The 15,168-nt window shown below is 39.5% G+C and overlaps 1 protein-coding gene across 2 annotated transcripts in view; it reads left to right on the top strand.

Annotated features, from left to right (window-relative positions):
* The window catches only part of inpp5f (inositol polyphosphate-5-phosphatase F), a 192,797-nt gene extending 177,879 nt beyond the window's left edge, over positions 1-14,918 (top strand). For both annotated transcript variants that reach the window (XM_068002246.1, XM_068002247.1), the window contains 3 exons: positions 1,251-1,379; positions 1,915-2,002; positions 12,753-14,918. In XM_068002246.1, coding sequence (XP_067858347.1) covers positions 1,251-1,379; positions 1,915-2,002; positions 12,753-13,917 — 1,382 coding nt within the window. In that variant the 3' untranslated portion in view covers positions 13,918-14,918. The remainder of the gene's footprint in view (positions 1-1,250; positions 1,380-1,914; positions 2,003-12,752) is intronic.
* Positions 14,919-15,168: the final 250 nt, after the last annotated feature.

Raw genomic sequence — 15,168 nt, forward strand, 5'->3', positions numbered from 1 at the left:
TATACTCTGGAAAATTCCTCTCTTTCTCCCCCCCCCCCCCCCCCCCCCCCCCCCGCCCCAGGCGATAGAAACCAAGTGTTATCCATAAAGACACTTACTATATGATGTGATTTCTGCCCCAGTCAGGAACTGGTCCAGCTCCACCTTGAAGGCATGCAGAACATACATACTTGTACAGCATAGTCTCACAGTAACACAGCTGTCTCCTTCATCTATAGGAAAACCATGTAGAATATCCTATCTATGCTCTGGTCACATAATACCTTTTCCTCATAAGTCATAACCTGATTTAATTGATCCATTGAATTGTATTGAGCTTTTTAATGGCTACATTGAAGTGTTTACTTGAAGGACTCGACCTCTCCAAGAAGCCTGGGCTTTTGCCTGGAACTTTATTCTGTGAGCTAAATTTTGATTGTGCAATCTGAGCATGTGCAGTGTACCTAATTTCTCAAGTACAATTAGTACCATTCAGTCAGTTCTATTGATGGAATAAAACACAATATACTGCATTTTGAAAGCAAACGGAGCCCGAGAGAGAAATAAATGGATGGGGGAGGGCAGGAGCAATACAAAGTTAGAGAGCCCCTCAATACCTACCCTTGAGTGGTGGAAATGGGTGCAGGGGGTTGGATGGAGCGTTACGGTTAAAGTGAAGAACTGGAGTAAAGGTGGAGAGAGGATATGGGGATTGATCAGGTAGTTCAAAGGGGAAGAGTTAGGGTAGTGTAACTGATGGTATGGGGGACATGATGGAAGCAAAGGGGTGGAGGAAAGTGAGTTGTAGGAATGAGAAGGGAGCCACTGAAGATCACATTTTCCTCACAACTCCCACTCCAGATGTAGCTTGCAATCATTAGTGGCTCCTTTCCCATTCCATCTATCGCCTCCCACCTGGAAGGAAGGAAGGAAGGAAGAAAAAGACAGATAGAAGCAGAAGAGGACAGGGAAGCAAAAAAAAAAATTACGGGGAGAGAAATGGAAGGAAGAGAGAAAGCGAAATAACAACACGAAGACAACAGATAAGTAAGAGGGAGACCATGTTCTCTGACTTACTGTGTGTAATACGACGAGAGATTGATTAGTTTACTGTAACTAAAATTTTCACTCGCATACAAAACGTTTTGGCACTGAAAAACTGCTATAAGGGGACGAGTATTATATACAATATTTAATGATTTTGTAAATACTTCTTTGTAACCAATAATGATGAAAGTAAGTATATTGTAATGGTGTTTTTTTTAAAAAAGGTCCAGAGCCAACTTTCTTTGGGAAGCCCAAGTTTACTTGTATGAGGCTGCATTACAAACACAATGGAACTGGCGGATACTTTCACACGCTGAGAGCTGTGACTCGAAACCCTGAGGAGGATGGAAAAGGTAAGAAGGTCCTTTGCTAAAATGAAATTTCAGCAAAATCCTAAAGCTGCTCCTGCCATCTGAAAAAGTTGACATAATGTCTGATTTAGTCAATTCATAGCTGTAGTGCTGCTATATGTGAGGTGTACCATCTGATTAGAAACAAATCCAAAATGTTCCTTGTTCATGATCCCTAATTATACACCATCCTGTAGAAGTTCCTTGAATGTTACAGTACAATTGACATTTTTATCCAAAATCAGTACTTTTAAAAATTCTAATAAATGCAGCTGTATTGCAAACAGCGGCCATAATTTCTGTTCAGCAACCCCTAATGGGGTGTCTTGGAACCTTAGTTAGACACCCGTATGAATCTAATGTCCTGTCATACTCGCTGTCAAGGCATGTAGATGAATAATGGCCACTTGGACAAGGTACTAGTGGGCTGTGGAACCACCACCTGAGCAAGGAATCAATGCCTTCATGAGAGAAGGAGCAAGAAATCTCAATATTTTAAGACCTAGCAACACTGATAGTCTTTTTAATTGGTTTGCAGACACCCTTCAGTGCATTGCAGAGATGCTTCAACTTACAAAGCAGAGCCTGGGAATAGATGTGTCAATTGTGGAGAAGAAATTAGACAGGTGAGTTGGAATAGCTTTTATTAAGTTGGCCCACATCACTTCCTTGCTTTATGTATAAAGCTCTGAATCCCATTTTGCTCTTCGTGACCTTTTCTACTTACATAGACCTTTTTAAAAAAAGGTGGAAATGCATTTGCACCTGTGACTGTGTCTGTTTCTCCACTCTAAGAATCTTACCATGTAGGGTACACTTCCTTTCACTGTTCTCCTTCCCTAAACATATTGGCCCAGAAATTGCTTAAAGAACAGAGCCCAACAGCATTCACTGTTGCTGGTGGCGAAATTGAGGAGCAAGTCCCGGCGTTCGCACGTGCGGAGTGAAATGCGGAAATCCGGAACTTACTCCTCCTGGTTTGCCGGCGATATGACAGCTTTGCATTACAGGGATATCGCCGGCTGCAATCAGTGGAAACAATGCCAACTTGCCCAGCTGGACAGTAATAATAATGCCACAAAACAGGTACACTTAAATACCAGGTCTAAACTAAGTTTGAACAGTCTTAGTAAGCCATGACTGCAAAACAACTAAAAATTAACTTTTAAAAAATGTGGAGTCCCATTACTCTTAAGAGTATTTGGTCATTTAATTAAAAAATGTAAAAAATTTTTTACTTTTCCCTTCTGTCTAATTTCATTCAATTATTTCTTATCCTTTTTTTGCTGTCAAATTTACAAATCATTTTAGTGTTGTACCTTTCACTTTCTGGATTTCACGTTCCAAACTTGCAGAAAATGTTTGCAGCATTTTTGACAAGCTATCAGATTGGTCGAGGGGCTTCTCCCATGGGTCCTAGCTTTGCTGGAACTAACGCTGGGCTCTTCTTCACTTCCCATTAGAGGGAGTGCCCGCAGTAGAGACCACGGTGACTTAGTGGGTTAGTATAAATATATGGAGCAGCGAGCGCTGTTGGCTCACCGCTGCGAGCAATTTCTCGGCCAATGCTTCACAGTTCTCGGCGCAGAATTCCCATTACTCCAATCTGCTAACCTGTCTCTAATCCCCTGCATTCCTCCTCAGTTTGCCATGCCTCCTAATCAGCAGATTTCAATATTATTCCTCTTATCCAAATTATTTACATAAATGGAAAACAATAGAGGTTCTGTCACAGATCTCTGGGGCACACCACTGCCCACAAATCTGAAACCCATCCATTTTACCCCTCCTTTTTGCTTTCTGTCCTCTAGCCATCTCTGTATTCATATATCTGCATTCTCTTAAACGCCATATGCCTTAATTTTCATAAGTCTCTTGTGTAACACATTATACATTTTGAAAATTCATGTATATAACATCCACCATATTTTTTTATCTGCATTCTTTCGGTTCATGAAGGCTATTGAGTTGATATGAAGAGCCCTGATGCCCACATTGGTACCACATGCAATGCCACATGCTTGAGGGAATCCTGCCGCTTAATGAAAGCTGTGTTCTGTCCAGCTGTTGTGTCCTTTCCACAGGAAAGGTGATGGAAGATGTTGCCTCTTGTAACCAAAATAGTTGATGTTTATTTGGTTGTGCGCACTGCAGACTTCCCAATGTGGCAGGTGTCTCCTGGAGTGGTTTAAAAGGATCCATTAGCATGAAAGCCCCATGCTGTGGTAATCTTCACTTCTACAGGACGAGAGTTCCTGATCTAAATGTTGTCTGCAGGTCATGGTACAGCAGATGGCAGAACTCTGGCACTTGTGTTAAGTAGAGGTGACAGAAGTAAGTCTCCTGACACATCCAGTATGTGTGGAGGTCGTATAAACGCAAGTCACAGAATGGTGACTGGTGTGGCCAAAGCACCAATTATACAGTGCGTTTGGAAATCCATACGAGTACTTATCGTCATTCTTGTAGAATGTGACAACAAAGCCAGCAGCAGCCAAGAATTGTGATTGGTGGGGAATGCCCTCTCTCCCAGTGTAAATATGAACTGCCCAGCAAAACCAACTAATGATGGAGCGAAAGGGTATAAAAGAAACAATAAAAACAAAATAACCATCAAAAGCCTACTTTCTTCCTTTTTAAGGAAGTTGCTTCAGCAAGCAAGGTTCCAGGACAACCCTATATTCTGTTTTTATGGGCAAGGCTCAAACTGTGGGTGGAGCCTCATCCAAAGGATCCAGTATAATTGAATTTAAATATTAAAATGAGGCTGTGCATGCCAGTAGCACGGCCTCATAACTTACACTGTTACCTGATGGAAAATGAAGTGGTCCGTGAATTGTTTGAACGAGGTTGGATGCCCGATTGTCCGACTTCTGCTCGCTGCTTACTCGCACATCATGCAAGTTCTGCCCTACACTTTTTGTCACTGACCTGCCTTACTAAATGGACTCGCACTAACATAACTGTAGGTAGCTTCAAACCAACTCCACTTCATTCTACTCACTTTGACCTCTTGCAACTAGAGTGTTTAGTCAGTAAATTAATATTTCTCCAGTTGCCTTTTTTTAGATTTCCTGCAAAATTCCCAGGGTAACCCAGCAGGCCCCCAGACCAGTGCTTCCTTCTTAATCACTATAAAAGGGCTGAAAATTTGCTAACAAAATTTTCATCATGCATTTTTTTGAAAGATATGATTCCTAAGAATCCTATTTTGTGTCAGCCTTGGCTCAGTGGTAGCACTCCCACCTGAGTCAGAATGTTGAGGGTTCAAGCCTCACTCCAGAGCACATAATCTAGGCTGGCACTTCAGTTCAGCAATAAGCGAATGCTGCACTATTGCAGGTGCTGTGTTTCAGATGAGACGTTAAACCAAGGCTGTATCTGCACCCTCAGGTGGTTGTAAAATATCCCATGGCACTATTCGAAGAGAAGCAGGAGTGTTCTTCCGGTGTCCAGGCCAACATTCATCCCTCAATTAACGCCTTAAAAAAAAATGATCTGGTCATATATTTCATTACTGTTTGTGGGACCTTGCTGTGTGCAAATTTGCTGCCCCGTTTCCTACATTATAACAGTGATTACACTTCAAAAGCACTTCACTGGCTGTAAAGTGCTTTGGGACGTCTTAAGGTTGGGCGCTATGTAAATCAACGTTTTTTTTTGTTAGTGATAACAAGAAGTGGCTAATCATGATGCACCTGTAATACTCCTTTAATGCATCTCAAGGGGCTAATGAAGCACATAACTGGTTTAAATGTTGAATAGTTCATTAATCCAACTATGGAGCATGCAGTTGTAGTAGGAAAAGTCAGAAATAACGGTGATTTGCTCTCTGTGTGCTCAGGCTTGTACTAGTAGCCCTTTCCTGCTGCAAAAGGTTTGCAATAAAATAGAGACTTTAACCCTCTTTTAAGCTGCATAATTTATCTTGCAGTAAAATAAAAGTCAAATATAAAACCTGCACATATTCATTGGTAACTGTTGCAATTCTAGATTTCTCCCAATTTCCATAAGTGAATGAATCCTCTGTGAACTGAAAACAAACTACACTTATGCTCATTATCAATAGGATAGCATGCTACAATAGCAGTAATCAACCTTTTATCACTGTGTTTTAGCATTCAGGCTAAAATTAGGAGTCAAATTTATTTACAAGCAATATAATTACACAGAAGCTGATGACTGAAGCAATTTATTGCTACAGCAATATTTAGAATAACAAAGATTGAATTATTGCACAAGAGGAAATATCTACAGAATGCATTTCTTGCATAGTTTAATAATCAGAGTTATGAAGCAGAGACCTTTGTAGAGGTGATATTTGTATGTGCATGAACCAATGTTCTGGCCTGCTGCATAGGAGCCATGTGTAAATTGTAGGAAACTGTAGTAAAGGTATTTAACACTGCAGATACCGAGGAAGTCTGCAGTATATCCCAGCTCTAGATCTGTGATATGATTAAGTCTTCTGTTTTTAGGGTAATCTTGATTGTTCCCAAAAGGTGAATGACCAAATTAGGCTAAATCTCAATGCCCAGAAATGTCGTCATTCACGTACTACAGTTTTGGTGTGATGTTTGCAGCTGCTTTCACTTTTGATGCAGGGAGCACTTCATCTTTCTCTGCTAACTGGCAGCACTGATGTGGAGTGTACATTGTCACCTGTGCCACACATAGACTGCTAAACCAAATTCCATGGGGGATCGAGGCACTCAAGATGAAGCTAATGATGCACTCCCGCTCCTTTTTAGCATTATACTTCATGAAGGTTGTTGTAAATGTTTCATTAACAAAGTATTTTATTTGTTCCTTCCAAAATTGTTTTGCAGATTAAACCTTAAGTTTTCTTATTATGAACATTGTTTTATTTTTGACCTGAGAAAGCACCTATCTGGTTGTGGCTGATTTTTGTTTTGACTTGGTGGGGGGGGGGGGGGGGGGGAAATCTCACATTCAGAAATTTACATACTGAAATTGTGAAAGGCGCTATGTCCTAAAGTGCTTCACAGCCAGTTAAGTACTTTTGAAGTGTAGTCACTGTTCTACTTTAGGGAAATGTGGCATCCAATTTGGACACCGTAAGATAATAAATGACAAGATAATTTGATTTTAGTGGTGTTGGATCAGGGATAAATGTTGGCCAGGACACCAGGAGAACTCCCCTGCTCTTCAAATAGTGATGATGTGGAGATGCCGGTGATGGACTGGGGTGGACAAATGTAAGGAATCTTACAACGCCAGGTTATAGTCCAACAATTTTATTTTAAAAATTTAAAATAAAGTTGTTGGACTATAACCTGGTGTTGTAAGATTCCTTACATTTCTTCAAATAGTGCCATAGGATCTTCTATGTCCATTTGAGAGGGCAGATGGGGCCTTGGTTAACAACTCAGTCAGAAGGCAGCACCTCCAAAAGTGCAGCACTTCCTCAGTACTGCACTGAAATCCCAGTCTAGTTATGAGCTCAGGTCTCTGGAGTGGCCTTGAACCCACAACCTCTGTCCAGATAAGAATGCTACCACTGAACTATGGTTGACATAATGTGGAAAGAAGCCTCTAGCTTCAGTCCTTGGATTACATGCCACAATTGACTTTGACAATCTACCATCAGAAGCTGAAAGATTTATTTTGCGCTGTTATCAGCAAACCTATCTGTTTCTCCATGAACCTGCCCGTTCAATAACCTAAAAACATATCTGATCAGATTTAATGGGACTTGAATTCTAAATTTCCTCCTCTGAGGCTGGAGCTGTTCCCTTTATTACCTTGCATTTGAAATCGCTCTAAAATGTGAACACTGGAAATGGCAGTGAAGAAATTGCTATCAGAATTTGCATCAGTTGCATTTTATAGGAAAATATTAAACTGGTTTAAAAACCATGACCAAAGTAGGTATTTTGACCTCTAGAAAGATTGAAGTGTGTGGTCTGGAATAAATTTCTTTTTCCCATTCCCCTCAATGAAGTGGCTAGTCTCTGCTTCATTAGTTTGCTAATGGCTTCAGAGCTGTAAGATGCAGGGTCAACCTGACATAACTTGCTGACCTCAGTTGGGGAAGATGTGGAATGAGGTCTTTGAACTGCCCCCACCCATAATTTGCACCACTCACTTATTTACTTTGAGGGTAACCTACCATCACAGGTAGAAAGCCTCAGCAGGGTTTCCATTCCCACTTATGGAATCGTGCAGCATGGGGAGGCCTAAAGGGTAGAGAACTCCAAAAATTGGATCTGTAATATTTTTGTTTAAAAGTGTGGAACCAAAATATATGTAGCAACTCAATTTTTAATTAAAAAGAAAAGTTCTTTACAATATTTTGATGAATTAACCAGAGGAAATTGGAGTGGTTTTGAAAGTAGCTAATGCTTGTTTTGAAGATGAAACCATTCCCTGAAATAACTTGTGGTTATCCTCAATTGACCAAACTTTTTTGAAAAGAAAAATTATAATTGTTCAAAGTACAGAATACACTTTAAAAATGGCACCCTGGTTCGAAAAACATATTTTTCTAACTTAAAACACTCGCTAGAATTCTGAAAATCTGGATGTTTTAGTTAATGATGGCAGTTGCTGCCTTCTCTGCATGATTTTCTGGCCCACTTTTTTGACTGGTTTAAACAACCGCTTTCACACCAGGAGGGATTTTTGTGAGCTGAAGTGTTGGTGTAAATATTTTAATTACATAGTTAATGGTTTTGAAACAAAGTGACTTGATTTGTACAGTGAGACTGAGGAAGATGCAGAATGGCAGTTGCTGTATGCTACTTTTCATGTAATGCTATGGCTATAGTCTTCAGCTTGTAATTTTACCTGGTATCCAGGAGAGTGTTAAGATTTGTGTGTGTAATATATCTACTGAAGCATTTTCTCTCCTGTTGTGAGTCTTTAAATAGAAAAACCTCCAAGTTTGCTTTCAAAGCAGACGCTTGCAGACCAAAAGTTTGCTGAATCATTTATTCTCTTAGATCTTGTTCATATTTATAGTAATCTACAAGATGAATATGGACAAAGAAAACCATTTGGCCTCTTAGTTCATCCATCCAGAAGGACTCTGCTGTTCCCCACCCCCAATGTGGCATCCAAGTGTTCAATAATCAGAGTTTTCACCAACAATTTACCTGAAAGTCTATTCCATGTATTATCATTATGTCTGAAGAACTTCTTAACATGAGTCCTTAATTTGAACCTGCAATCCTATGTCCTGGTCTTATGATTTATTTTGAAATAATTTTCTGGATCTACTTTTTCCACCCATTTTACAAGTTCACCTCTCTCTATAGCTTTCTGTTGAGGCTTAAAAGCCCAAATTTCTCCAGTCTTTCCTCTTACCTCAGTTCTCTGATGTGAGTTCTCTGATATGAATGATCAGTCTTATGGCTCTTCTCTGATTTATCTCTGATTTACCTCTGATCAGAAAGTTAAAAATGTGTAATTTTTCCCCTGGTGCTCTAAGGTGGTCAGAATAACACAAACTTCATTAACTTCATGATGTTCACTACTCTGTGTTGCAGTACTAGCTGTGATAGTGATTTTTATTGAGCGTCTATTGGTGACTAGGCAGATGCTGGTCTACTACTTTATCCATTTTCAGATTGAGGATTCTGCATTATAAGAGCTCAGAATTGAATAAAGCCTGCTGGAGCATCTGTAAGGCTTAGCAGCTTGTGGCATTTAATTAAACTTCCATATACAGATCTTCTGTCTACAAAGGGCACAGTGCACATGTAAAGGACAAAATGCAAAGGCTCATTATTTGAGGAAAAACAGGCAAGTTTCTTTAATTATTGGATGCTGTAAAGAGAGATGTTGAAGATTATTTGGCTCCTTAATTGCCTTATTTATGTAGAAGGCAGAGATTTATCCATAGGAATTGGTTCAGAAAACCCATCCCAGAATCTACAGGCCTGTGTTCTTTTTACTATAGTAGCAGGTCAGAAATTGTTCCTTCCCTAATCGAGAGCTACAGCAGTGGTCCTGTGATCTTTTCTTGTCCCGCGAGGGACTCCACTGCAAATGTTCCATTTATAGTTGTACCTTGCAATAGGCAAAACGAATGACTGTGGGGAGCTATAGCTAGCTGGTGAAACATTTTCGAGAGAACACTGAGGTGTAAAAGCAACTTAGGTATATGGGGCCAGAAATTGCTTAAAAAAGAACGGTGAGCTCAACACTAAGTTTTAACAGTACGATAAGTCTTAATGACTGCCAAACAACAAAAAATAACTTATAAAAAAGGTGGAATCTTATTACTCCTTATTTTAATAGTTTTTGGTCATGAAAATTTAAAGTTTTTAAAACTTTTTTTTCCTTCTGTCTTTTATTTATTCCATTATTTCTTACCCTCCTTTTTCACTGCCTGTAACTGTTTCCACAAATGATTTTAGTGTTGTACCATTCAGTTCCTGGATTTTAGGTTCTAGCTTGCAGAAACGGTTTGCAGCTTGTCAAAAATGCTACAATCTGATTGGTGGAGGGGAGAGAGTGATCCTCTTGCTTCGCTGGAGCAAACTCTGGGCTCTTTCTCCGCTTTATTAGAGGAAGTGCCTGCAGCAAAGATCACAGTGGGTCAGTGTAAACCTATGGAGCGGAGGGCACTGTTGGTTTGCCGCTCTGAGCAATTTCTGGGCCATGATTTCAGCTTTAATAGACATTACTTTGATAAAATTAAGGTTCTCTTTTTGAACTGTTCCTTAGCTTAAAAATAGGTTCTTTGAAGAAAGATGTCACACTCAAAATGGCTTTTTTTTTACTAGCATGCAAGGAGAATGGCTTCTATTCTTAGTTCTCCGTGAAGTACACAAAAATTCAGACAGACAGACTTACGCAGAAGTTATGCCAAAATTTATGCCTGTTTTTACACCGATCTTGCCGACGGCAACTTATGCCAAAATTTCCTGAGAATCGTATTAGCAAACTTCGGAACGTAAAAACTGGCGTAATTCAGCGTAAACAATTGGCGCCCGAGGAAAGTGCTTTCAGTCCCTCTCTGATGTTACGAATATTAAAGATTGAAACCATCAAACCATCATTTATGTACTCTTAAGCACACTCAAGTGGAAGAAAGAGTCTGTTGTGACTGATAATTACTTGTCTTCTGGAGTTGATGTGGCTGTGTAACGAAAATCTTGCATGTAATCCAAAGATATTAAACTGGTTCATTGTTTGCCCAGGGCATGTTATCCCAAATTAGTTTGTGCACAAGGTCATGCTTTAGTTTGTAGGAGGTGCAGGTTTGCCTTTGGGAGCTGCCTATTATAAGACACAAGATAAATATCTAAAAACATGAACTTTGAGTTAAATGTATTATGGATTAGTGACTATTTTTAATATCAATAGTAAAATGTTAGATTTTATTTTAATTTTTAGTTCAGATGTATTTCGAGAAACCTTTTGCTTGAAACATGATTTTTGATGCCCACAAACAAGCAGTTATGTACTATATTTATTTCTCAACAGTTTTCTAATCTGACAACGATGACAAGTCAGCTGTTGAAGTTTCAGATGTGTCAAAAACAAAATTTGTGAAGTGTTTGTTGGAGTGATGTAGCAATGTTTTATAGGCATATTGGACAGAACTGGCAGATGCTTTTCAGGTTCACTAAAATGGACTTTTAACCATGAAGTGTAGCCTCTGGCAGCATATTTTGTATATGCTGGCGGTTGCTAATGGTAACTAGAATATTAAAATGCAAATTTCAGACATTTTTAGAATTAATGAACGAGAAGTTGCTATTTAGGCCACTGAGCTTGCTCCTTCCAACAGACCGTACTGTGTACAATAATGGACATTATGATCTAGGAGCTTCCTCACTGCCTACCAAGACAATGTTGCTGTAACTACAGGATATCAATCTAACATAATTATGTTCCTCAATCCTAAATGGTTTGGTCCCAAAAGAATGATGGTAATGATGTACCATTGTGCCTGTGTTGATCTTTTAATCTCTTTCCTATCATTAAATATTTTTGATGGTAATTGATCTTCTATTTTGGGAGTGGAGGAGGCTTCATTTTATAAAGTGTAATCGTACACAGTATATTTTTTCTAGCCTAGTTTTCTAGTTCTGCAACTACTGGTAAAGCTAGGTAAGCTACTTTTATCTGTTTAAAATGTTTTCACCCTCAATACACCTTTCTCCAATGATGTAAGCCTCACTCAGTTTATCCTCATAATTATGTGGTATTTGAGTTCCACAAACTTTCTTGCTGTTCTGAAATCTCTCCAACATATTTGTTTTATTTTGAAGTAAGATGCACAAAATTGCACTTAGCAAAAGTAGTCTTTCTAATGATTTTTATGAGAGGCTGTCTTTGTTGATGTTGCCTGGACACTTTCCATGAATACTTGTATTCAAATTTAGCCTTTGTCCCTTGGCCCATTGGCACCCACAATCACTGTACAATAGAATAACTGTACAATTTTACACATTGAAAATGTTATCCAAGATTTAGAATCTTTTAAAACTGGCGTGTCCAGCTCATGAGCCAATTTCACAATTTCATTCAGCCCACCCTGCAGGTCAGCATCTTCACTCAAAAAACAAAAGTTGTCTACATCACATCTGACCTGATCCCTCTCACCCCCAGCACAGAGCCACATGAGTAGGTGAGGGCTGTTAAAGGAAAGTGCTCACCTCTGGCAAAAACCCATCAGTAGGAACAGATCATCTACCCATCAAGCCTAAAGCAGACAGACAAGTGGCTGTCTTTCCCAGTGGGAGTATACCTGCTTGACAAGTGCTTCCTGCTTCCAACAGGGCTACTTTTTCATCCAGTTGGAAACTTTAGGGTCATTGTTTCTCATCTATCTCAGGAATTCATCAGTTATACGGTAGAAGGTAAGGAGCTGAGAACAATTTCCATGATAATTCTGCATTCCAAAGTAGAAAGTGTTGTGGCAGTGGTGACATTTAGTGCTCTCCTTTTGTCAGTGTCTCCTTTTTGAATGGTTGGGTTGATGCAAATCACTGTATTGTCAAGGAGAAATGTGTTTCTACATTACTGACACCCATGAAAAACCTACTCTTTATAAACAATCTTGCTTGGATGAAATTTCATGGCTGAAGGGCTCTAAGAAACACACACTGGATTGGGAGTTGGACATGGTGTTTAATTACAATTATGCCTAACCTGAAAGCAATTGAATTATATGCAGTCCACTCAAGTTGCTGTAGTAAACTGATCCAACCCACTGCTGCACAAGGTTGGACACTGGTGCTCTAAAAGCATTTAGCCAGCTCTTTGGTTTGCTGCAGTTCTCTTGGGTTAGAGTAGTAAACTTTTAATAATACTGTAATTCTAAATTTAAAAAGAAAATTTGGAATAAAAACTTCTAAATCATCAAAAGAAAATGACTGAATTTTTTTGTTGTTGCAGGAAACACAGTAAACCACATGAAGACATCCTTGGTATCCGATCCAAGAGTCAGATTTCAAGCAGTACAAGCCTAGCCCAAGGCAAGAATTTTCTTATAAACAAGTTTTCCTCCCTCAATCAGAAAGTCAAACAAACCAAATCCAATGTAAGCATCGGAAATCTTCGGAAGCTAGGCAACTTCCCAAAACCGGAGATGAAGGTTAATTTCTTAAGACCGAACTTGCGGGTGAATCTGTGGAAGTCTGACAGTAGCTTGGGGAGTTCTGATTCACCAGTAGTGGTCTCTAAAGATGATACTGATTCAGACATTGAGATCTCTTCAGACACAGACTCTTATGAATCTGACTTTCTCTCCAATTCCAAATCAGATGATGATTGCCAGCTAACAGACTCTGAAGATGTAGGGCAGTGTGACTATGTTCTTCCCAGCTGTGGTATTGTTGCCACAGGCCCTCGCTCACGGTTAGGGAGTCGATCACATTCTATTAGCAGCACAGATTTTAGTATTCCTAGTAATCCTTCAGAAATCCACATAACTCAGCATGATCCTGAACAAGTGAGTAAAGTCAAGATTGATGCCCAGCCTTCTGATCAAGTACCAAATGCTGATGAGGATGTGCTAGTTGATTTCAAGACTCCCATTGACATTTATTGTCACAAGTTTGTAGAAGATGCACAGCATAAAACTCCAGAAGTTCCTATTGCAGACCTTGCTTTCCATCAGCAGCAAGTAGAACAAAGCAATAGCATCTTAGGCACTAAGTCTCGAACTGAACCAGAGGTGACGGAACCACATTTATCAAGACCCTCCAAGCTGGATGTATCCTCAGCTACCTCGGATCTACCTTTTCTTTCAGTGGAACCACCATATCCTGCTGTATCAACTGACAACAGTTCAACCTGTACATCCAATCAACCTGAAGTGGAGGCTGGTTTCCAAGCAACTCCTTCAGCGGATGATGCGGGCAGTAGGGCTGTTTCACCATTTGCTAAGATCCGAAGCTCTATGGTCCAGGTTGCAAGCATGACCCAGGCAGGACTGATCCAGGGGGTAAACTTTGCTGTGGGAAAAGTCCAGCGAACTCCTGATGGTGTAAATGAAAGTCAACATCCCCATCTGAAAGATATGTTTACACAGTGCCAGACTAGGATAATCCAGATTTAACCACTGGTGGGCTCCAATCTTTCTAACCTTGACTCAGTGGAGTACTCTACTAAGTTGACCAAGACCAGAGGCCCGTTAAAATCATATCTGCTGTTTTGAATGCAGTCTTTAACAAATAACATGGGATTTGAGGTTTTCTGATGGTTATTGTTATGCACCAGTGTGGATAATCCTGGATTTTTTTCATTAAGCTACTGGAGCACTAACTACTGAACAGGCCAATGTGCAATATTAATTGTGGTAGAACATATTAGGCTAGGGGCATTGTAATCCCAGTTAATTGTAATGGGCTCAAACCTGCCTTGTTCCAGATGGTTTTATCTACTGTATAACTAGAAAGGAATTGTATGCTACATGTAACTTAAGCACATGTTATGCCACACAATTTGAGTTCACACTTAGTTTGTGTTGCACTGAATTATATTAGTCTGTGGGATAGTGAGTTGTATTTTGGCCTAGTTTGTTGTCTCCGCCATACAGGGAAACTGCCTCCATGGGAAGTTGTAATTCAAACTGAACAAAGCACTCCTTTTTAAGAAAAAAATAAAGGTTTTTAAATTAATTTTCATTGCTTCTGTTTTTACAGAACAACATGCCCATACAGCCCAAGTCTAGTTGAAGGTACTTTGATATTTTGTGATTATTTCACTATTAAAAGTAGTCCAATCAGTAAATCACCATGAAAAGGAGTATTTTTTTCCCTCATCAGGTCTCGTTACCAAAGAGACATAGTCCTCATGAAAATTACCTGTAGCTGAAATACATTGTGAAGGGGCCTGAGAGCAAGCTTGACTTAAATCTGATGTAGCATTAGTATGATCATATTGCCAGTGCCTGTGTTTTTCATAAATGTACTGTAGCTAGACTGTAAATGTGACATCTAAAGCAGGTTCCTGAGTGTCTTAACTGTGGTCTGATATCAACCTCTCTGTTGCAGAGAATTTCTAAGCAAATGAAACTGTCCATTCCTGTAATAAACTCCTGGTATTATAACTTTTAAATGTTTTAATGTGCTTATTTATGTGTTTTGTCACAGTACTGTGGTTTCTTTGGAGTGTTTTTAAAAAAAATAAATCCACATATGCTTCAAAAGTAGATATACTCCAGTGTATTTTAATGAGGGATGTACATTATTTTAATAGGTGTTAAAGTAAAACATCCTATTTTCATAATTTGTCTAGCATGCAAGTGTTGAGGGGGGGTGGGGGGAAGGGGGCATTCTTGGCAGCTGCTTTCCTGCATAGAATACCA

This window comes from Heptranchias perlo, chromosome 21 (assembly GCF_035084215.1).
Source record: "Heptranchias perlo isolate sHepPer1 chromosome 21, sHepPer1.hap1, whole genome shotgun sequence".
In the NCBI taxonomy this organism is placed as follows: domain Eukaryota; kingdom Metazoa; phylum Chordata; class Chondrichthyes; order Hexanchiformes; family Hexanchidae; genus Heptranchias; species Heptranchias perlo.